This window comes from Labeo rohita, unplaced genomic scaffold (assembly GCF_022985175.1).
Source record: "Labeo rohita strain BAU-BD-2019 unplaced genomic scaffold, IGBB_LRoh.1.0 scaffold_811, whole genome shotgun sequence".
In the NCBI taxonomy this organism is placed as follows: Eukaryota; Metazoa; Chordata; class Actinopteri; order Cypriniformes; family Cyprinidae; genus Labeo; species Labeo rohita.
In genome coordinates, this window is record NW_026129757.1 from 1 (window position 1) to 23,564 (window position 23,564).

At 37.8% G+C, this 23,564-nt stretch overlaps 1 protein-coding gene across 1 annotated transcript; it reads right to left on the reverse strand.

The window, feature by feature from the left end:
* Positions 1-6: 6 nt before the first annotated feature.
* LOC127162031 (sucrase-isomaltase, intestinal-like) lies at positions 7-18,304 on the reverse strand. Its single transcript, XM_051104806.1, has 29 exons — positions 18,189-18,304; positions 17,343-17,439; positions 15,930-15,991; positions 15,732-15,852; positions 15,494-15,603; positions 15,253-15,404; positions 12,553-12,724; positions 11,877-11,976; positions 11,628-11,740; positions 11,179-11,304; positions 10,538-10,669; positions 10,272-10,388; positions 9,987-10,100; positions 9,211-9,295; positions 8,985-9,102; positions 8,666-8,837; positions 8,160-8,276; positions 7,702-7,856; positions 7,426-7,510; positions 6,337-6,393; positions 6,075-6,199; positions 5,734-5,822; positions 2,493-2,542; positions 2,194-2,367; positions 1,477-1,626; positions 1,142-1,345; positions 699-853; positions 340-508; positions 7-146 (listed from the first exon to the last, which is right to left on the reverse strand). Exons 2-29 carry the CDS (start codon positions 17,437-17,439, stop codon positions 42-44), a joined length of 3,426 nt encoding a protein of 1,141 aa, XP_050960763.1. The 5' UTR covers positions 18,189-18,304; the 3' UTR covers positions 7-41.
* Between the last annotated feature and the right edge of the window lie 5,260 nt (positions 18,305-23,564).

A 23,564-nucleotide genomic window follows, 5' to 3' on the forward strand; every position in this document is an offset into this window, starting at 1 on the left:
AGCGGGTCCAAGTGAGACACAAATGTTTAGCGCGTGTGATTTTACTCACCCATGGCATTGCTGTTTTGCAGAAGGATGCCGTGAGCACTTTGTGATTTCTCCAGACTCATGTAGAAGGGATGGAGTCCATAACTGTTCAGCTTGTACTGCAGATGAGGATAAAAAGATTTTGAGTTTGAGTTTGCGATGCAATTTTAGTTGTCCTCAGTGTTAAACTGACTGTCTAAGTGATTACTGCTTAAACCAGGGTCAAACTAAACACTAGAGCTGACAATAACGTGATGTGTAAAGTGCAGATGACATTCTTTGTAAAACGTCACCATCAGTTCTCAAACTCACCCCTGGGGGCTGGTCTTTGGCAAACAGGCCGTATTTGTGGTAGTTGAGGTCATGTTTGTAGCTGGGGTGCTCTGTTTCACCAACACCATACACATAGTCTGAGGGAAGGAGTGTGGAGATCTGAAGAAGCTGATTGGAAAATATGAACCCTGGCACGGCAGAGTCCCAGCTGAAGAAAAAGAGAGCGAGAGAATGAGAGTTAACAAAACACTGAGAACATTTGCATCTTCTGACACATTAGCTAACTACGGTCGCAAGTTCCATTAAACTCTATAGTAACGACGGAACCTGCGACCAAATCCGCTTCCTTGTTGCTTTCTCTTTCCATGTTAGCAGAGTGATTCAGGAGTGTTACTCACATAACTTCTTCTGAGCCCTTTCTGATCACTTGGATCCCGAATGGATTGTTCTTGATTTGAACCCTATACAGTCTGTTGTTTTCATCTGTCTCTGGTGTGGGAGGCAGGTTGAGGGGAACGGGCACCTCGTAGCGAGCATTGTTTGGGTCATAGATCTACATGAATAAGACCAAAATTAGTCATAGCCTTAATCTTAGTCTTAAATGTATTCATTTAAACTTATTTTATACTGTGGTTATAAACGGTGACAACAGATAAAAATGTACACTTTCCATAATACATTAATCTCAATTTGAATTTAAAAAATGGTGTTAATTAAATAAAATCCCATTTTAAATGTAGAAGTGGACAAAAATTACACAATGAAAACGATAGTAAAATGACATCATTTTCAAAGGAACCACTCTGAACCTCTAAAAGCAACTAAATTAAGAAAAGCATACCTTCCAACGTAGGCTCTTTCCGCTAAGGAAAGTGACTTCCACACGGAGCGTGTCGATGTCTGGAGACTGAGGAAGCTGACTTGGGAAGTTGGTGTTGCGCTCAATATCTACAGTGATGCCACTTGCTGTTTCAACCACGTTTTTGGTGATGTAGCCATGGGTATCGGCGTAAATACACCAGGGCTGGTTAGGAGTATCTGAAGGCTACAAAAAACAATAAAAACATTTGGAGCTGATGTGCCAGGTCATGTTATAACAGTAACAGGAATCATCAGATCAAACAGTGTCACTGAAAACCACAGGGCTGAATATTGAATATCTTCTCTCGCTCTGACCTGCCAGACGCAGCCGCGGGCTTCGCATTTGGCCTGATCAGAACCCGCTTCGGGGTAACAATCTATGTGCCGAGAGTATTTGTATTTGGCCTCCCAGTTGATTTTGTAGTCCTTCCCCAGTTCCAGCGCCAGGTCTCTCAGATACATCACCTAGCAGAACAAACACCCATTGATATGTATCACACAAAAGACAGGAGGTATATTCACATCAGAATCCTGTCTTCTAGTTTAAATACTCTCTCTTTCTCTCTCTCTAAAAGAAAAGAAATTCTAAATAAAATGTATCAAAGAGTTAATGACCCAAAAATTGCCTTTATCCATCTTTATGCATCTTTTTTTTTTCTTTTGATGTTTGAGGTAAAGTGACTGTCACAACAATTACTGCTTTTAACTGGGTTTCCTTTAACAAGGGCCAACCTATACCATCAGGGCCTGAATTTTCTAGTTGCATTGCATGATAAATGTTTGCATGCTATATTTGAGAGTGCCGAGTCCAAAGCAAACATAATATGTTTAATTCATTATCGTCATTAAAATATCTAATCACTGTTATTCTAGCGACATTTTATATCGTGCAACAAAATTCGAGATGCAATAACATCCTCCAAAGTAAACATTCTAATTCTGTAGGGTGTTGAATATCCTATTTCAATCAAAATCAGGCCTCAAACACAGTTTCATATTGACTTTAGCGGTGAATTTTATGTTAAAACTAACCTGCTTGGTAGCATCGTAGTAAACCTGGGACTCAGGCAGAGTGATAGTAGTGATGCCGTCAGACACAAACACAACGGACGGGGCAGCTGTCATTCCCATCACTGTGATGCTCTCAAACTTCAAGTTGTTTGGATCAGTGTAGCCATTGTGGTCAACATGCAATGTCAAGACATCCTGATCCAGCAAAAAAATCTGATATTACTACAGATTTGTGTAAACAATGCCATTTAAAAATGATTTAAATAATGTAATGCCATCTACAAACAAGCAAACAGAAATGACACATTAGGTTAACGTACATTAGCCAGTGAAAACTGGTAATGAATGTAGGAGCCGGATGAGACAGTGTCTAAGAAAAAAAAAGAAGGATGTTACGAGAGACGATTCAGCTTTATATATAAGTTACACAAACATCTGTTTTTATCAAGAAACACTTGAATACATCTAATAATTTGTTCTCTATTAAAGGGCTCAATAATGAGGATGAATCCGTGACCAATTTGCAAGAGTTTTAGGCCAGTGTTATTAGGGGCCAAGCACCGAAGGTGCGGTGGCACCTATTGTATCCGTTAGCGTATTCTTCTTCTTCCGCCGCAAGTCTATGGCAGCCCATAGAACCGCTTGCGGGAAAGTTGTATAATTTTGCACACTGATAGAGGACAGTCCCAACATTAACCATAGCAAGTTTGGAGTCTCTAACTCAAACTCTCTAGCGCCACCACTTGTCCAAACTTTCAAAAGATTTATGCTAATAACGTTTGAACCGTAAGCCACACAACAAAAATTATTTTTTCCTCGGATTCCTTGGCTTATGCCGAGTCGAATGGACACCAAAATTCAAAAATCGTAAGGTTTAGTTTTTTCGCTATTCTCAATTGTTCGTAAAACCTACTTTTTCGAACTCGTCCTAGGCCGTTGCACCGATTGTCACAGAAATTGATCCAGATCATCTTCAGACCACGCTGGCAAAAAGTTATGGAATTCAAGTCGATTCGTCCAGCCGTTCACGAATAACACGCGAAAGAATTCTACGAAAAGCTAGCAAAAATCAATGTGAGGCTATATCTCCGTAACAGTTTGGCATATTGACACCAAACTTGGTGTGTGTTATAACAAGCATGACCTGAGGCTGACTGCAGTGTTTCGGTCCAGTGCCCCCTAGTGGTCAGGAGATACGAAAAATGGCTATTTTTCTTTATAACGTCTGAATGATTTGTCCAAAAATCACAAAACTGGTCTCTTTAGATTCAGTGTGTCATACCGAGTCGAACCATATCCAATTTTCCCATGTCAGCCATTTTGGGTGTCGGCCATTTTGAATTTAGCTTTAAAATGCTGTATCTTGAGAACAGATTAGCGTATCGTTTCGACATTAATTACAAAAATGTTCGGCACCATGCCCTGAATGTACATAAAAATTTTTGGGCCAGTGCCACCTTGTGGTCAAAAGTTATAAAGAAATTTACAAAAATGCTAATAACTTCAGCTTACATTAGCCTGTTGTAATGAAAGTGATCTCAAGTGGGTCAAGCCAAAAACATTGATACCCATTATTCCAATATTGGCCAAACATCCTGTCCGCCATTTTAATTAATATTGAAAACCTACTTTTTCGAACTCCTCCTAGACCGTTAGTCCAATTTTCACCAAATTTGACTCAGATCATCTTCAGACCTTGCTGACAAAAAGTTATGGATTTCGTGTCGATATACGAAACGGTTTTCGTTAAGCACATCAACGAATTTGCTGGAAAGATGCCAAGCTACTTCTGAGGCTGTATCTCTGCAAATCTTTGAAATATTGACACCAAATTTTATATGTGCCATTGTCACATCACACTGACCACGCCACATCAATTTGGTAACAGTGCCACCTATTGGTCAGAAGTAATACATTCATTAAACATTAACAATGAAATTTCCAAAAATGCTAATAATTTCTGTTTGCATTAGCCTATAGTAATAAAACTGGTCTCAAAATATTCCTTGTGACATGCCGACAACATACATATCAATTATACCACACTTCGCTTAGCTTTCTTTTCCGCCATTTTGATTAATGTACAAAACCTACTTTTTCGAACTCCTCCTAGACCGTTAGTCCGATCTTCACCAAATTTGACTCAGATCATCTTCAGACTATGCGGGCAGAAAGATATGAATTTCGTGTCGATACACGAAACGGTTTTCGTTTAGCGCATCAACGAATTTGCTGGAAAGATGCCAAACTACATCTGAGGCTGTATCTCTGCAAAGCCTTGACATATTGACACCAAATTTTATATGTGCTATTGTCACCACACCCTGACCACGCCACAGCAATTCGGTAACAGCGCCACCTGCTGGTCAGAAGTAATACACCATTCATTAAACATTAATAATGAAATTTTCAAAAATGCTAATAACTTGTGATTGCATTAGCCTACTGTATTAAAACTGGTCTCAAAATATTCCTTGGGTCATGCTGACAAAATAGATACCAATTATACCACACTTCGCTGAACTTTCTTTTCCGCCATTTTGATTAATGTACAAAACATACTTTTTCAAACTCCTCCTAGACCGTTGGTCTGATTTTCACCAAATTTGATTCAAATCATCTTCAGACTGTGCTTACTAAAAGTTATGGATTTCGTGTCGATAGACAAAACCATTTTCGTACAGCGCCACTACAGATTTTAGGCTTGATGCCAAGATGATTCTGAGGCTGTATCTCTGTAAAGCTTTGGCATAATGACACCAAAATTTGTTTGTGTGTCATTGTCACCTCACACAGAACGCATCACATCAATTTGAAAACAGCACCACCTATTGGTCAAAAGTGATAAGCCATTCAATTATATTATTGGTTGTATTTATGATTTTTCAGCCATTTCAACTGATATCATCCTAAAATGACTTTAGTTACTCATTGTTAGAGTCGGTCTGTTGCTCCTTGCCATGCTAAGCTCCTCATTCTGCCTCTGTTGTGCTTGGCCCCGCAATTGCTGCTTGCAGCTATATTTTTTTTTGTTGTTGCCCATGTTCATGTTTTATGCTACGGAAACAAAAACATTAGTTTTTTTTCTTTGCATTGTTAATTTATTGAATATTTTGAATGTGCAAGCTCTGCTAATTTTAAAGGGAACGTATGTAGTTATCTATCTCGTGAGCAAAGGTGAGGTTTTGGATGCATCCAAGCAAATTCTGTTTTTGTATACATTATACATTTTCATGGGGTTAAATTATAGCCATTCTTGCAAATTAAACATTAAAAACGAACATTAACAAAGATTAACAAACACTGTAACAAATATATCGCTCATTGTTAGTTAATATTAGTCAATGCAATAACTAATATTAATTAATGGAACCTTATTGTAAAATGTTACCACATTCTGTTCTGATTTAGAAAAAAATGTGGCTAAAAAAGTGAAAACAAGAAATATAAGTAAAAATCTGAACTTCTGATATTCTTGTTATTGAGCCTGTAAAAGGTAGATTTTTGTTTCTGACAGTAAACTGACCAACTTATAATCAATAGCAAGTCTCTCCGAAATACCTCGAGAGTCTCCATCATCCCAAAATAGCTCGCCTGACGCCGCCTTGTTGTCATCAAGAGCAATGAGCAGTCCCATGGGATTAAGTCGGCTGAGGAAACACACAACTTTTATCACACAAACGTACAACTTTCTATCAGAAACTCAAGAGCGGACAGAAAACTATAATGCGTTCTCCAAAAAAGGCACTTTTTTTGTATTGGACATTAAATGGTGCTAAAAGACAAGATTCCCTGACAGCCAACAAACTGTACTTTCATGGATAGAGTTTAATGACAGTGCACTTTTGAAGCGACATGTATTTTCAGGTGAAATCCACAGATATGTTTTTTTTTTTTGTTACCTGGATGTAGTGGTGACAGCTGGACTTTGTATAGGCAGAATGGCTCCACCTCTCAGGTGTAAACCAAGTTTATCACCTGGAATGTGCAAGAACACTTTCACTTTGCGATGTGTAATCCTTGTTTCCTATAATAAATAAAAATAAAAGTCTTAAATGAAAACCTTTGCCTCACCGGAGGAACAAGAAGTCTGTGGTTTCAAGGAATAGTTCACCCAAAAATTAACATTCTGCCAGTGTTTACTGTGCGAGAGGATGGTCTTACCGTCTCAAAGTCATACCAGACAGCATCTGGGATATAAGCCTCCACATTTTCTACACCCTGAAACAAAAAAACAGGAAAATCAGCTAAACATAACAACAAACGATATTTTGATGTTTTTAAGTAAATGACCATTATTCATTAAACAAATGGGCAGACCATCACAGGTGATTTTTTTGAGAGATATGGTTCTCCTATTATGGCTTTTCAAGATTCAGAAAGAGAGACTATGAGCAAGATATTAGAGACTAAGAAGCGGACAGAAAAAGAAACAGCTTACAGTTAAATATATTACTTAGTTTAAAACTAATCCTATATCGTATAGGGGCAGACAGATAGATAGACAGAAAGAAAGAAAGAAAGAAAGAAAGAAAGAAAGAAAGAAAGAAAAATCATGTTGAGAACCATGTTATCGCAGGACGCTTTTTGAACATGAAGTGAGAAATGTCCCACCTTCCTTGCATTTGTCCCAGAGAAGTGTGTGTGTACCTGGTATTTATCATGTTATGGGGACCAAATGTCCCCACAAGGATAGTAATACCAGTAAATTTTGACCTTGATGGGACTTTTTTTGGTCCCCATGAGGAAACAGGCTTATAATTAAATTCAGATTATATTGAGATTATATATACTCAAATTATATTGAGAAAGTAAAAGCGTGCACAGTCTCCTGTGAGGGCTAGGTTTAGGTGTAGGGCGATAGAAAATACGGTTTGTACAGTATAAAAACCTATGGAATGTCCCCATAAAACATGGAAACACAACATGTGTGTGTGTGTGTGTGTACTTGTTTTTGCTACATTGTGGGGACCAAATGTCCCCACAAGGATAGTAAAACCTGAAATTTTTGACATTGTGGGGACTGGCTTGAGGTCCCCATGCGTACAAAAGCTTAAAAATCATACAGAATGAGTTTTTTTGAGAAAGTAAAAATGCAGAAAGTTTTCTGTAAGGGTTAGGTTTAGGGGTAGGGTTAGAGTAAGGGGATAGAAAATACAGTGTGGAGAGTATAAAAACCATTGCACCTATGGAGAGTCCCCACAAAGATAATAAACCAGACGTGTGTGTGTGTGTGTGTGTGTGTTCACTCACAGGGTCCAAAACAGGTGTAATGAGAAGATGTGCTCCCCATAAGAACTGTTTGTGCACTGCCCAGGTTTCACTGTCAGAATAGAACCTGTAGAGTGGAATTTTTTTTTATAAAACACGTTTTTTTTTGTTTGTTTGTTTGTTTGTTGTTCTACATACACTTCGTATTTTATTTTGTTTATTATTTATTTATTTATTTACTTACATGAGAGATTTAATATAAAAATATGTAACGTTAATATATATAAGGCTGAAACTGTTATATCATTATGAACTCACTCATGCATCATGGGACGCACTACGGTCTCTCCTTTAGTATGGGCCTTGTAGAACAGAGTGTAGAGGTATGGCAGGAGGGTGTATCGGATGTTTAGGTAATGCTTGGAGGTCTGCACCAACAGAGAGTCGGCACCGTATGCTGCAGGGTCCTGGTCCTGTTAGACAGGGACATAAAACTAGTCAGGAAGAGTATGCTAAAGAGCAAAGACAGAAATGAATTTTACTGTTCAATAATATGTTGTGGAGACAGCCGTAAAATGACTACTCTGTGACTAAAAAGTCAAATCTTATTAATCTAATTTCTAATCTTACAATAACGATTAGAGAAATAAATCTTTGACAAACAGCATTTAAAGAGAGAGGACATGTTTGTAATTCAGAGCATTGCTTTTGGGCCAGAAGCACACAGCACAGATGTTTGAAGAGGAAGATGCTTTGATTTCTAGGGCAATACATACCGCATAACCCTGTGCATTGTGGTTACGACTGAAGGGGTAAAATGCGCCGACTTGCATCCAGCGTCTGCAAAGCTCCTCTGACGAGTCGTCAAAGAACCCACAGATGTCTGCACCGATCTGCAGAATAACATCATGAGATTTAGTATCTCTCAGGGAAACGTAACTTTTTATTAACTTAAACGTTTCTCAAAAAATTGCTAATTAATTTGAGATAAAATGGAGATTCCAGTGTTTTATATTTGAGAAAGACTCCATAATGTGACAAATGTCTTCACAGAGTATCAGAAGAGATCATTTGTATAACATCATCTGTCTCATTTGTGTTTACTTTTACACTTCATAAGCCATTTTAAGGGAAAAAACTGATACTATAAGACCATAAGTGAAAATCCCCTGAGCTTTGAGAGAAAAATCACAGATCAAGATCTCTTCAGTATCTTAGTTGTTTCTCTAGCATGGAGAGCAAATGGATAGTTTTTCTGAAGTCTTGGAGGCAAACCACTTACGTAAGGGACTCCGAAGAGGTTAAACTCCAGCATGCCGGGTATCGCCCATTTAATGTCATTCCAGTTGGCGCCATTGTCACCCAACCAGTGCCCAGCGTACTTGCCCACACCAGGGAAAGAAGAGCGGGTAAAAACCATGGAACGGCTCGTCGTAAATGTTGCTTTTGATGCCCTAAAAGCAGAAACATAATGTTAGAGATATAAGTAGTGCTGGCTTCACAATAAAATGACAACCAAAGGAGGTCAGTCATAACAATGAGGATCAGTCAACCATAACAGAGATTATTTGCATACAGAGTGTGGCAAAACCAACACTTACTTCTCAGTGGCCAGGACCATGGAGTACCCATAGAGACTGTGCACATCATAGTGGCTTCCCCATTTGTGTTTAGCATCCATACATAAGGTCTTACTGTACATCAGGTCATCAAGGATACCTGCAGAGTCGAATGGAAACAAAGAGAACGAATGTGTACAGATGCTGAGGAAATGCCGGTATTCATCTGCTTTGAACAAATCTAGCCGTAGATGCACATGAGACTCACGTGGGGTGAATGGAGGATAGTTGAGATTGTTATTAGCGCAGCCTTTGCTGCTTCCCTGCACGAAATTGGCCACCTCATTCATGTCCTTAGGGAAAAAACAGCAATTAGTTCAGAACTTCCTAATTCAGGCGGCTGTCTCAGGTTTAAAGAAAAACTTAGGAAGGAATTAAAACCAACATGAAATGGCATTCGCAAATATTTTACATTCATCATGTGATGCATTTCTGAATCGCAATATTCAGTGAGAAAAACTGCAGGGCAGAGCTTGATTTTGAAATCAATTTCTTTCTAGCAGGAGAGAGGGGATTGGCAAAGGACCTCAAGACGGGACTCAAACTTGGATCACCAAGAGCGCAGTTGCGCTGTATGTCGATGCACTAACCACGAGGCTATTTGCACCACTGGACTGTAAGATTTGAAACATGCATTTTCGATAAAGCTGCTTTGAAATATGAATTGTGAAAGCACTATACAAATCAGTATGTATTAATGCAAACAGGAGTGTTGATTTATTACTACTGTAAGTAGGATCAATTATGACTTCATGTTGAAGCGTTAAAGCTTTTGTGGTTTATATCGTACTCTAGATGAGCTATTTATTGAGCTTCGCGTTTGAATATAATGATTAATACATATTGATACAGTAACATATATAGTATTTATTTAAAGACTTCTGTAGGAAGTTGGAGATCAGAATATCATGACCTTTCCACCAAGTCATAATATGATCAGGCTCAACATTTGCTCACAGGTAATAATCTCTGTAGGTTACTTACAATCCAGAGAGCATCATGCTTGACTTCCTTGTGGAAACGCGAAATTTCATCAACCCACCAATCAATGCAAGCCTGATTAGTGTAGTCAGGAAACAAGGTTTCTCCTGGCCAGACCTGTGACATGAGAGAGAGGAGAGGGGAATGTGCTTAACTGTGTGGTCTGCATGACAGCGTGATATTAAACTCGAATGCAAAATCAATGCAAACACTGGTTCTCAATTCCAAACCCTGCTAACAACTGACCAACATAAATTCACAATCAGGAGGATCTTTGGAGGATCTTACCTCTCCCACTAGAGGTGTTACTCCGTCTGATTCAGTGACCCAAGCATTAGCTGCATTTCCCCTGTCAAGTGCTTCATAAGGTCCGTTTATCCTTTGACCTGTGGACACGGCAGGATCCTACCAAGAAGAAAATATTTTGAGGTGTTCAACTGGACAAAATCCAATTCAGCAAGGGGTGAAGCCATATGACTTAAAACTCATCCAAAACCCAGAACTAACTTGCTAACCCATAAAGCATAAATGAAACTACAGTATCAATGGCTCACCAGTATGATGATGTATTTCTGCCCATAAGCATGCATGTAGTCAGCAAACTGAGGCAGCTCCGTAAAATTAACCAGGTCATGGGTGAAGATCTTTTTGTTCTCCATATAGTCAATGTCAGTGAACTGGACATCCTGGAACACAAAATAATGATGGTTCAGCACATGAAATCAGTTTCCTTATTCAAATGTTCTTTACACTTAGAAATGAATGGTTCTTTTAAGAACTATCGACTGTGAAAATATCACTGTAAAGAACTGTTATTTTGAGGTTGTTAATGTTCATGTTTCTCAGAATCTTCAGTCTTTATGATGGCTAATGCCTCTTTTTAATGCTGACATTGTAGATTTTCTGTTTTAAATTTTTCTGGAAGGCTAATAAGGTAGAGATGTAATATCCTGATTGCTAATGTCCTCTTTGTTCAAATTACATCAAACTTTTAGGTTCAGTGCATCCTTTGGCAATTAGAGCCTCACCATAAGGTGTTAAACGCTTTTAACTGCATGTATAGGTGAAATGCACATATGTGGAGTTATTCTTCATGAGCTTTGTTCCATGCTCTCGATTTTGACTTTGAAGTACATGGATGGAATCAAGTTTTGTAGACCAAAGCAAGGAGCCTGCTTTTGTTCCTGGCACTTACGTAGGGAAGGCCAGCCTGTCGATTTCTCTCCACGACCTTCTTCACCTCCGCCAGGCTGCCGTAGTCCCAACGAGACAGCTGGAAGCCCAGAGACCAGTATGGAGGCATGAAGGGCCTACCAATCAGCTGGAGACATATTAAGCAATGTTAAACATGCTAAACATCACAGGACTCGCTATATGATTTTACTTTCGTAACAAGCTAAGCATTGATGAAAATTTGGCAAGTAGTACATTGCATGATCCTGATCACCCTGTCAGGGTTTATTACAGATCAGGAAATGACCCTATTCTTTCTTTCCCACATACAAGTTTCGCTTTACCACATGTCCTAGCATGTGTACTGTCCAACATGCTTTGTCTCTAACATGAAAAAGCATTTCTAAGTGTTTACAGTTTCACCCACAAGTGTCGATGGTGTTTCTACTTATATCCGCCCACAACGCTCACCTTTGTGAACTCGTCCACCACTGCCTCTGGTGTGTCTCCAAGGAGGATGTAGAAGTCCAAAACCCCACCGATAGTTCGGTAGGTTATAGCTGGAGCAGGCTGGATTGTCACCTCTGCACACAGACACGAACAGACAAACATAATGCATTACCCCCAACACTGCTGTGCACAGACATTACAAATAGTGCACGACAAAGCTCCTGCTTGTGACCAGCAATTCAATGCAAAAAAAAACAAAACATGCATTACCCATAGCATTGCTGTTCATGAGGAAAACACCAAAGGATTGGCCGCTTTCATCTTCCAAACATGTGAAATAGGGGTAGTGGCCGTACAGGTTGTGTGTGCCCTGGGGTAGGAAAAAAACATTAAGGTTTGTAAAGGAAAATTTCAACTTTTTTAAAAAATCTGTTAATTAAACAGTTTGGGACAAATTTCTGGATAATCCTACACAATGTTTTTTTCTTGTGAAATGTTTACATTAATTAGATTATTCATGTAAAAACCTAGTTTTGATTTCAGACATTTTCCAAACTATAATTCCGGACTACATCTTAAAATCCACCCTAGATCTCCTCGGAAAAGTAGTGCTAAGTAGTGAGTTGTTCTAAATGATTCATTCATGTATCACACTGATCCAGTTGTTGAGTTCAACTCACTGACTCACTGGTTACACCAGCTATCAGTGAATAATGACCTTAATTTGACTTTGGAAGATTTGGATTACGATGCATGAGTTCTATGAACTTCTTTTATGATACTTTTATATCCTTTTTGAAGGTCAACATCCTCAGTCATTCAGAGTGGCCAGGAATTTCTTCAATAACTTTGCATCTAAAACTTTGCATTTCACTGAAGAAACTAAGTCATACTGGTTTGGAATAGTGAACATGTTTGTGCAAATGATCTAAATGCTATGACTCACGCCATTGGGAAAGGCATCTCTTGTGAAGATAGGCCAGGTCTTCCAGTTGGTGTCATGGCGGAAGGTTTGATGGACATGCTCTCCAAGTCCATAAATATTGTGAGAGGGGAGTTTAGCCGAGAGCTGAAGGTACTGATCAGCAAAAACCAGTGGCCCAATGGTCGTGTCAAACCTGACAGAGCAAGAGAATGTTGAGATGTTGTAAAGAGTATGTTTACTCACAGTACAGTTTGAGGGTGAATGTCATGAAACTTGGCAAGTACATATCCACTGACCAAAAGATTCACCTCTTAAGCATGTATGTAACTAAAAGAAAACAACTTCCTAGTCTTATATCCATCTGATAGCTAAGAATCATTCTGTGGCATGTACATCTTATCTAAAACTCTACTTGAAGTTTTGAAAATAGCATCACTACAGGTAAGATTAATGAGCATATTATGCAGATACACTCCTTATGACATTATTGCTAGGCTTTTAAGTGAGGCTTTTTTTATCAGATAAAATATTACTTAATCATTGATTGTTTTGTAACTTACATAATGTACCGCTATGATCTATGGTCTATAGACTATGGTCACGTAAAGGAAAAAAAAAAAAAAAAAAAACTGAGTTGACGTTGGTGCCCATAGCCTTGTGGCAGCACACCAACATATAGTGTCATTGTGCTATGGGCGTCCCAAGTTCGAGTCCCGGCTCATGAACCTTTCCTGATCCCATGCCACTACCACTGCTCAACTGTCCTATCCAAATAAAAAAACAGCATTTTTATAAAAATCTGCCAAATAATTGTATTCTTTGGAAATAAGGCCCATTTCTCACTGGGCAATGCTGCTTCAAACAACAACATTCATGAGAAATTAGCATCTAATTCAGTTAATTATTTTTAGTTTTGATGTACATATAAGGCAGAGGTTGCGTTAAACTTTAACACGTAAAAATTCTGTCATAATCTATTATTACCCATCATTTTAATTTTCATATTTTAATTATAATAACACATTTAATTGCTTTTCATTTTTGTTCAAGATTTCATTTTTTAATTATGAACCTACAGGACAATATAGGCTTGTGCATTTATTGGACATGAACAGATGAGACTGTGTAACTTTTCATGTTCAACACCAGACCACGCAGTGACAGCGATTTTAAAATATTCTCATTTTTATGAACCAATATGAATTTGTAAATCCCAATCGATCTTTTGGTCTATGCTGTTTTCAGCTAATAAATGAACAGTACATAGTGTGCCTCCCATCCAATAAATCGCAAAAAGGCTAAGCTTTGTGTTACTTTTGATATGAAACAAAGTCTCAGATTTAAAATTCTATTCATTTAATTAGGAAATTAAGCAATAAATACCATTTTGGAACTCTTCAATGTAGCGTGATAGATCGTAAATAACACGCATAGCAAAACATTTGTAACAGTTTCATTTTTGTTCTGGATCCAGTGCTCTGCTGCTACACTGGAGCGCACTCGCCACCAACTGGACAGGGGTGGGAATTACAGTTAGAAGTTACAATAAATCACCCTCAGCGTAATCTGTCAAAGTGACGGATGGCCTTCAGATTTTTCCATCACTGATAAAAACAAAAAAAAAAAAAAAAAAAAAAAAAAAAAAAAAACAAAACCATCAATGACAGACAATTTTCGGTTAACGCGACATCTGGTATAAGGTCTGTTTCACACATCTTGCATCTGCAGAGTTTGAAAAATCCCACTTCTCCAGCATAAAGCAGAATTGCTATATATAAATAAAATACTATATAGCTTACTATATTAAATAGTTTCTTTGATAACAGTCATAAATTATAAAAAAGGTTAACAGTTAACGAATACATAATCCCATTTTTAAATGGTAATCAATTTACTTAAATGTCATAGACGTTTACATAGATGTGTTTGTTAAAATACAGGGTACTTATAAAAAATGCATGATTGGAAGTTAAAAATTCTAATTTAATAGTTTAAAAGTTTAAAATAGTTTAAATTAAACCTTAAAAGTTGCTGACATCAATTTGATTGGTTCTGTTGATGTAATAATGTTGATCATTACATTAACTTAATACTGTATGCAATTTAAAATCTTTTTTTTTGCATTTATTATTATTATTATTATTTTGTAATTCAGTTTTAGTAACTTTACAAAATAGTCTTGATAACTTAAATATTAATATTAATTGTTATTTTATGTTTGTAAGTGAAGAGAAAGACCTACTAATGTTTAATGCTGTAGTGTTTGTGTTGCTGTTTTTTCAACTTCCCATCTTTGAAAAATGTTTATGCTACAAATTATAGACAACTCAGTCTAGTCTGTTGATTGAACATAATTCCATTAGAAACAGACTGATGCAAACTATTGCATTTGCTTCCAACAAGCAGTGATGCACTGCTTTCTTTAATATCTCTTAAAAAAGGCCACTGAAATAAATATGCATTGCCTATGGGACATATGCAACACGCATGAAGCAGGACTGAAAGTCACTGTGACTTAAAAATCATTAAATTAGACTTGAATGCATGTATGAACAAGGAATCAGGACTTAGCTTCAGGTGCCAGATTTCCTCATTCATGCCTCTAATTTATAATTTTGGTGTTATGATTACTCTTTGTTTCTAAGATGTGCTCCACTAAACTCACACAGAGTCACCGTATGATCTGTGTATGAAAAGGAAGAGAAAAAGCTCCCCACTCACAGAAGTCTTTCAGGAGATGTTCTCCAAACTTTCAGTCCAAAGGGGTTCTGGGTCAGTTCGAGTCTGTATTTTAGGGGTCCGCTGGGAGTGTCAGTGAGCGACTGCACATGCTCGTGAGGAACCTCAAACCTGGCTTGGTTTGCATCAGTGATCTGGTAGACAAAAAGAACAGCGCACACCATTATAAACAGGTTTACATTGACTCGATGCCTCTGCTGTTTGCATCAGTTTTTAAACAGACCTTTAAACGAAGACGGTTTTCTGTCTGCATTTCAGCGTAGAAGTTCAGCTCCTGAATATCACCTCCAAACAAAGTTGGAGCATCCATTCTTGTCAGCCTGGCCTCAATATCTACAGCAAAACAAACATTCTCCATGAGGCCTTGGCGATCGTTTGCTCTACTTGCTACGTGGTCAAACAGTACATTTGTACATTTTTAGATTTACTGTATATAACATCTCGGTTCAGACTGAACTCACGTGTGCTGTCTGGCGTGCTTTGGCTCACTACGCTGTAGCCGTGGCTTGTGGAGAAGAAGCACCAGGGCACGTTAGCCTCACTCGAGGTTTCCCAGCAGCAACCTCTTTCCAAACATTTTTCCTGTAAGGACGCAGTAAGATTTAGCAAAGCCTGCTGGGAGTTTGTATGCATTGTAGGCCGTATCCACTGTAGTTTACCTGGGAAGCGTTGGGTTCTGGGAAACAGTCCACTCTCTCGGCCTGTGGAATGACGGGACATTCTGAAACGGAGAAAGTGAGAAATCATTTATTCATTTTCTTTACTACTTTCTTTTCTTCACTTGTCGATATGGTCGAAAATATTATCACACTATAGTTTTTTTTTTTTTTTCCATATCATACGATATCGATATTTATTACGATGTTCATTTACCATTAACGGTAGGAAGCCTTTGAGTTGTGTTTATGATCAATGCGCATAACAGTGAATGTAAAATATGTATTGTATGTATGGAAATGACATTTTGAGTTTTATATTTGCAATGCAGTCACTGTGATACTTTGGGCTGTTTTTGACTGGCTAGTTTTGTCACGCAGACCTGGCTGGACGGAGCAGAGCATAACTGTAGTGTACTACTTTTTTCAGTTAAACTAATTTATTTTTATTTCTATAAAAAAGCAAATGACAGCGGGGTGGTGGTGTGGTGGGCAAGTAATGTAATAGGTGTACGATCAAACACCTGCCACCAACAGGTCTATTATGTGAAGTGCAAGCACCTCAAGTTCAAGAACACGCAAAGGACTTAATTTTTTTATAATTTTACTTTAATAATTGTTACATTGGAATATAAATGCCTCTTTTTTACATTTGAGCCCCTGTCCCCGAGGAACTCTCTGCATGTCTCTGGTTGCGCCTCATCTGCTTTTTCAGTTGGTGCAGTGTTTTAAGTCTTTTAAAAACACATTTCCACACCCTGCATTCTTTTCCATTTTGTTTGTTTGTTCATTTAGTTCACCGCAATTTTAAAGCCCTCATTTATCTGTTCCAGACAGTTCATGGGACTGTCAGTCGACAGCTTTCAGTAAACCGATACTGATTCAAAGATAAAAGTGATAATAAGAACGTTCAGCACTTGATAACATGCTTAATAACTGTGCACACTTCACAATGTGATCTTGTAAATATGTAGTTTCAAATCAAATTGGGAAAAAAAGATCAAAATAAAATTATGTTTTAAACAAAAACTCACTTCCTTTTGACACTTTTTTTTCTGTATTTTCTTTTTTCACATAACAAAATATAATAATATATTCAGTAATTAGCATTTTAAGTAAATATATCTAGATTTAATAGTGTTTAGATATTTATATAGAAAAACAAGGCAAAACTATGAAGTAAGAACAAACATTTAGCAGTTTTTGGACTTTTATTTTAGAACTTTTTATTATTATTTATTATTATATATTTTTTTTAAATTCTAAAGAACACTAGTTTGCAAAAAAACTACTTCCTGCTCCAACAATTATAGCCTATTGCTATTGCAAGGTGCCTCTAATATTCAAACATGTTTTTACATGCATGTTTGTCTCTGTATAAGTATGTGTGGTTGTTAGTGGCATCTCATCACCTACCTGCTCGGACTGTCCTTGCTTCCACAGCCAGTAAACTGACCGATGCAAACAACAGCACCAGGGTCACCTCCAACCCTGAGAAGCACAGCTTTCCCATCTGATCAACACACATACAAACACTGTGTAAACAACTTTAAGCATCCTATTTCACTTTTGCCATACATATATACATACATATGTATGTATGTGTATATATATATATATATATATATATATATATATTTCTATCACTGAGTTAACCCCTTCTGTAGTACAGTTTTAGATGTATTCCATGAAAGAGTTAAGGGCATGCTATCAACAGATATAAAAAGACAAAACAGTCGGAAACACATTTTCTCACTTCTGCAATCTGTTTCATCATGTGTTGTATTTGTTCCTTCATCATTTTCTGCTGTTTTTTTTTTTTTATTTGAAAAGAGGAACTTCATGCTTCATCAGTAACAATCTGTTCCCAATACCATCATCTACACTTTTTTTTTGTTTGTTTGTTTTCCATGGTTTAGTTGAATTCAATTTTGTCTTTTTCAACAAAACACCAGATTTTTGAGTATTAAAACAAGGTTTACTTGAACAGATTCGTATAACAAAAAAGAAAAGTCACATAATTATTTTTATGGATCAAACAGTCTCAATTTAATTTCTGTCTTTTAAAGTTGGAATGGATTGTTTCCATTTTCATTTCAAATAAAATATTTGCAAAGTATTCTCGACTTGCTAAACAACTAAACATTTGTATGTGCAGCAATTAAGAGTCTGTTACAAATCATAAAATAAATGCATTATATAATTATAGAAACACTTCTATTTTGTATCTTGAATAAAATTTTGATTAAAAATATGTCCTACCGTCGATGTTGTTCACTCCTTCCTTTTACAGTGTAATGTAAAAGGTGTAATCAGAACACACCGAAGAACCTCAGAACTGTCTTTTTTATAGAGCAAAGCAGGGAAATTAGCATCCTGAAGGGGCGTGTTTATGTTTTATAACGTGACAACCAGAACATGCACTGCGTGATGGTCTCTACCAAAGGTCATGGCCAGTGTTGTGGGTAATGCATTACAAGTAATGCACGTTGCATAATCAGATTACTTTTTTCAAGTAACTAGTAGCACGTTACTTTTTAATTTACAAGGAAATATCTGAGATACTTTTTCAAGAGAGTAATGCAAGTTACTATGTTTTCCCATTTTTTGACTGGCAGCTCTCCTGTCCCCATGTTGTGAGAAATCGGGAGTAAGTGCAGAGGTGTTGTGTGCACTGTGTGTATATGATGCTTACTGTAGTTCTAGACTTAAATGTCAACATGCATTTACTCACCTCACTCTCCCCAAAATGAATAAATACAATAAAATGCTAACTCAGAATATGATGCAAACCTGCATTAATTAAAAATAGTAAATAATACAAATATCCTTAATGGATTTAATCCCATTTTATTAGCCTGTGTCTTTGCTACTGACCCTTTTTTTTAACTGAAAGGTTTGTTTAAGCTACATTCCAAGCTTATTCATTTTACTTTTGGTGTGAAAGGCTTTTTACATTTGCCAAAATATAACTTTTTTATATTTTATATTAAAATTACTTGGCAGTGATGAGCCACAGTGAGCTAACATAGTGATTTCTCCAGATGTGCCTGTACTCACGCTGTCAAGCTTTGATGGCCATATCAGGTTAAGATTGGACTGGACAGGTTCAACGTGTGATAAAATAGATTTGGGGCCGACTGTGGGAAATAGGGCTGTGCATTACAGCCTGAGCCTGATGGAGCCTGACTTATTTACACCCCTAGGGACGAGCTTCGGGCCAATTTTCATGTCACCGCTCACATTTGGGCCAGACATCAGGCCTGTTTTGGGCTTCTTCCTTTTTGTCGATGATGTGCTTTTTCTCCACAATGCTCTGTAAGAAACTTTTTTTTTTTTTTTTTTTTCTGGCTGTAGTCATGTCAGGATGTTTTCTCTTTTTTTTTAAGATTGGATTTTTTTATTTGGAAAACTCTTGGAAATAAGAATGGACATTTTCTGTGGAGAAGCCTTGATGCATAGCCTAGATTTATTGTAAGATAACCTATGTGATTGTATAGCCTTAAGATTGTATAGCCTGTTTCTTTCATTTTCTGCACGCTGTTGAGAGCAGCAGACCAGCTTGCTACAGCTTATCGAAAATGCCTTTTTGTTGTGGTGGTGATAATAAACGCTTAAACTAACATTGTGATAAGTGTTTTATATCTACGGATTTTTATTTTAGGCAAGTCTAGTGTTGATTTAAGAGGATACATTGATCAAACATGGTTATGGTTAGCTTAGATTACCTGACCACTTGGTCGTCACTTAAAGGGGTCATTGGATGCAAAGTTCACTTTTTCATGTTTGAACATTAATGTGTGTTGTCAGTGTATGTACAAATCTACCCTATAATGATAAAAATCCATGCAGTGGTTTTTAATTAATCTGTAAAAATAATATCCCCTTTTTCAAATCGAGCCATTCTCAGATGCCTGTCGGTGTGGCGTCACACCCACAGAGGCCGTTCCCACGATAGTTGATTGACATGAGCGTTTCACCTCAGACCCGCCTTAAATCTATGAGGCGCCACGTAGGATTTTAATCAAACTTCGCTTATCAATACATACATAAAACACGTGCATATACACCTAGAAATTACTTGCATATACATGTATACTGTTGGATGTTCAAAATATATATATATGAAATACACGTGCACACTAATATGAAATCCATACCAATACATCTTATGTTAGTAATGAATACATAGACACTCGCTTATAGTTTATACTATAAACTTGATCCATGCATATACACCTAAAAACACTCGCACATACATATAAACTCGGTGCGCGCATATACACCCATAAAACACTCACGCAACCATACAAAATAAATTTCAGGTAAGATGCATGCTTGAGTTGTGTATATACATATATGCAAGTGATTTCATATGTGGATGTGCGTGAGCTTTTCAGTGCAACCGGAAGGCATTTAATTTCATAATTTGTCATTTTTGAAAAAAAAAGGCAAAATAAGACAAATACGCTAGAGATACAAATTAAACTCATTTTTCAGATACAGAAAGTTTAATTAATATGTAGGCTATACATTTATTTAACATCTTTTGTTGATTAACATTAATGACAGATAGGCATTTAATTTGGAATGCTGTCCCTTTAAGACAGAAGGCATGCATGTAATACTGACACAAGGCTTGTTTGAGATGAGCAAATTCTGCACAGAATCGATCACCGCTGATCACCGCAAGATGCATGCCAGTTAGAAATGTGTCCGAGTTACATCCGCCTTGCTCTGATGTCATGCTGACGTGTGCCAAAAAACTCTCGCGACAGCGAGGCGGATGGGTCAGATTAAGCAGTCGAGCGCAGTAGCTCTCCACCGACTGCGCTGACCAAAAGCACGATGGGAAACGCCTGGATGATGACACAGCTTAAAGTTCATTGGTTCAGACAACCGTGATGTTGCTGTTCTTTTCTGAAATGTTTTGTTTTTTTAATCTAATATCATGTGGTTATGTGTTTAAATGATGCATGAATATTCCCAAACACTATGCCAGTGCGATCTCTGCATGAGATATGTGGTTGTTGTCATATTTCCATAAAAATTAAAAATACACGTTTGTATTAAAGTAAAAAATTATGATAAATACGCCGTTCGTATTGAATTAAATAGCAAGCACTTTGAGTGTCTTGTTCATCATATTTATTTTCATATAAAAACAACAGAGATGAAATTATGTCATGTTTATCAGCAACACGGCACGTGAGTGTGATAACGCGATATCCGTCTTTGATCTCGTAGGTGTCTGTTCTACTTCGAGAGGTCAGAACTGTCTGTCTTGACTGCACTTATTTCACTCCTCCCCTCACTGCAGCTGCCTACTCTCGCCTACATTTCAGGCAAGGCGAGGCGCATCTCAAACGAGCCTACATGCAGTTTTTACCCACCTGTTTACGTTCACTTAAACCATAATTTACATAATTTACGTGAGATACTCAGCATTATATGCATTTGGACTACTGTGTGTGTATCTGAGCACTGAGAACTGATCAAGCACTGAGAACTGATCGCGTGCAGTCAGAGAACAGAAAAAGTGGAGCCTGTGCGTGAGAGAGCACTTCTGGTGTGTGTCTATCAGCACGATTCTGCCTGTCCCGCCTTCACTAACTTTAAGTTAATTGACAACAAATTGTGAATACCGGGGGAAAACATCTAGTGACTCTATCCCTAACCCTTCAGGTGCTGAGGCCATTGTTTCACATCGCAAATTCGCGTTTTGGTAGCCTATCTTTCCATTGCGGCTGCCATACTGAGACTAGACATGAAAGCACCCCTTATCCAACTGCAATCTAATGACAGAGACGCACATTTTTAAAGAAGACAGCAAGCCTATAGGATGTATTTTCAATGTCCGGTAGTCCTCAAATAACATTCTCGTCGAGACTCAGTGTGTGGCCGTGAGGGACAGGAGACTCAAAGGTGACCAGGTTGTCCACAATATAGGCATAGACGTTGGGCAGCAATGTCAGGCAGCAGAGAATCAGAGACGAGGAACAAACTGGGTCACAACAGGCAGGCAAAACAGAATATAAACGCTCAGAATAGTTAACCGTGGTCGAACAAGACTTCGCAAGGAGGCAGGGAAAACAGACTGCTTAAATAGGTCAGTGGATTGGTTACAGGTGCACTGGGTAATCAGTGCCAGGTACGGGGCTGATGGGAGATGCAGTGTGAAGATGTGAGTCATATTCGGGCGATGGAGCACTTGATGAACCCTGAACAATGTGTGATTTTGTACTAACGTTTTGAGAACATTATTAAATCTGAATGAATGTTCTTTTAACATTACTACAAGAACTTTTGGGGACAAGAAGTTGAGGGACTGACTGTTGAGGGACAAGAGGGACTGTGTACATATAGAATAAACAATTAAAGGTGGGGATTATACTAATTGTGAATGCACGTGCACGAGTGCCCTAATTACGAATGATTGGAATTCATTAACATACACAGGTTTACCCATCAAATCGGATGTTTATGAAGTATTTGTGAATCCGGAGGAGAGTTTTCTGTTTTATATGCAAATTACTTAGAATTTATTCATATATTTATGCAAGTTTCATGAATGAGGCCCAATGTACTCATCCCCTTGTTATGCAAGATGTCTTTCTTTCTTCAGTCGTAAAGACATTATGTTTTTTGAGGAAAACATTCTAGGACTTTCCTCCATATAGTGGACTCCTATGGTGCCCCAGAGTTTGAACTTACAAAATGCAGTTTAAATGCAGCCTCAAATGGCTGTAAATGATCCCAGGCAAGGAAGAAGGGTCGAATCTAGGGAAGGGTCTTATCTAGCGATCTGTTATTTTCAAAAAAAAAAAAAAAATAATAATAATAAATAAATAAATAAAAAAACTAAAATAAAATTACAATGTATGTACTTTTTAGCCTCAAATGCTCGTCTTGTCTACCTCTACCTGCATGTGTAATCTGTGCATCTCCGCATCAATACAGTTAGGACATGTTGAAAAACTCCATCTCCATCTCATTTTCTTCTCCAACTTTTCTTCTAAATCATCCTACATGACTCCAGAAGTACCGACCCAGTGTTTACAAAGTAAACATGCAAAGAAAGAAATGCAGACCTAAACAAGATGAGCATTTGAGGTTTAAAAGAATATTACATTTAATTTTTTTTAAGAAAATAGCCAATCGTTTTCGCTAGATAAGACCCTTCTTCCTTGGCTGGGATCATTTAGAGCCATTTGAAGCTGAATTGAAACTGCATTTGGAAGTTCAAACTCAGTGGCACCATAGAAGTCCACTATATGGAGAAAAACCCTGTCTTAGGACAACTTTGATGATGTTTATGTAAGGCAGGGGTGGGGAACGTTGATCTTGGAGGGCCCATTTCCCCGCAGAGTTTAGCTCCAACCATAATCAAACACACCTTAACAAGCTAATCAAGGTCTAATCAAGGTTCCCCTTCAGGAACCCGAGCTGCGTCGAAAACACATTGGGGAACGCCTTCAATCAATCAATCAATCCAATAGAGAGGAGAGACATCAGAGGCGGGTGACGTCATAGACCAGGAAGTTTAAAAGCATGTGCGCCGGAATCGGCATTCAGCTTCTGTCATTCAGCTAGCGCTCTGTGTTTGTGTCTGTCGTGCTCTTTTTTGTGCTAGTTTGC

Excerpts from the sequence above, each read along its gene's own strand:
- LOC127162031 (XM_051104806.1), bottom strand. The coding sequence starts at position 17,439 with ATGGGAAAGCTGTGCTTCTCAGGGTTGGAGGTGACCCTGGTGCTGTTG. Across the intron at positions 8,277-8,665 it reads ACCTCTTCGGAGTCCCTTAC|ATCGGTGCAGACATCTGTGG; the intron begins GTAAGTGGTTTG and ends GTTATTCTGCAG. Across the intron at positions 854-1,141 it reads GAAAGAGCCTACGTTGGAAG|ATCTATGACCCAAACAATGC; the intron begins GTATGCTTTTCT and ends TTATTCATGTAG.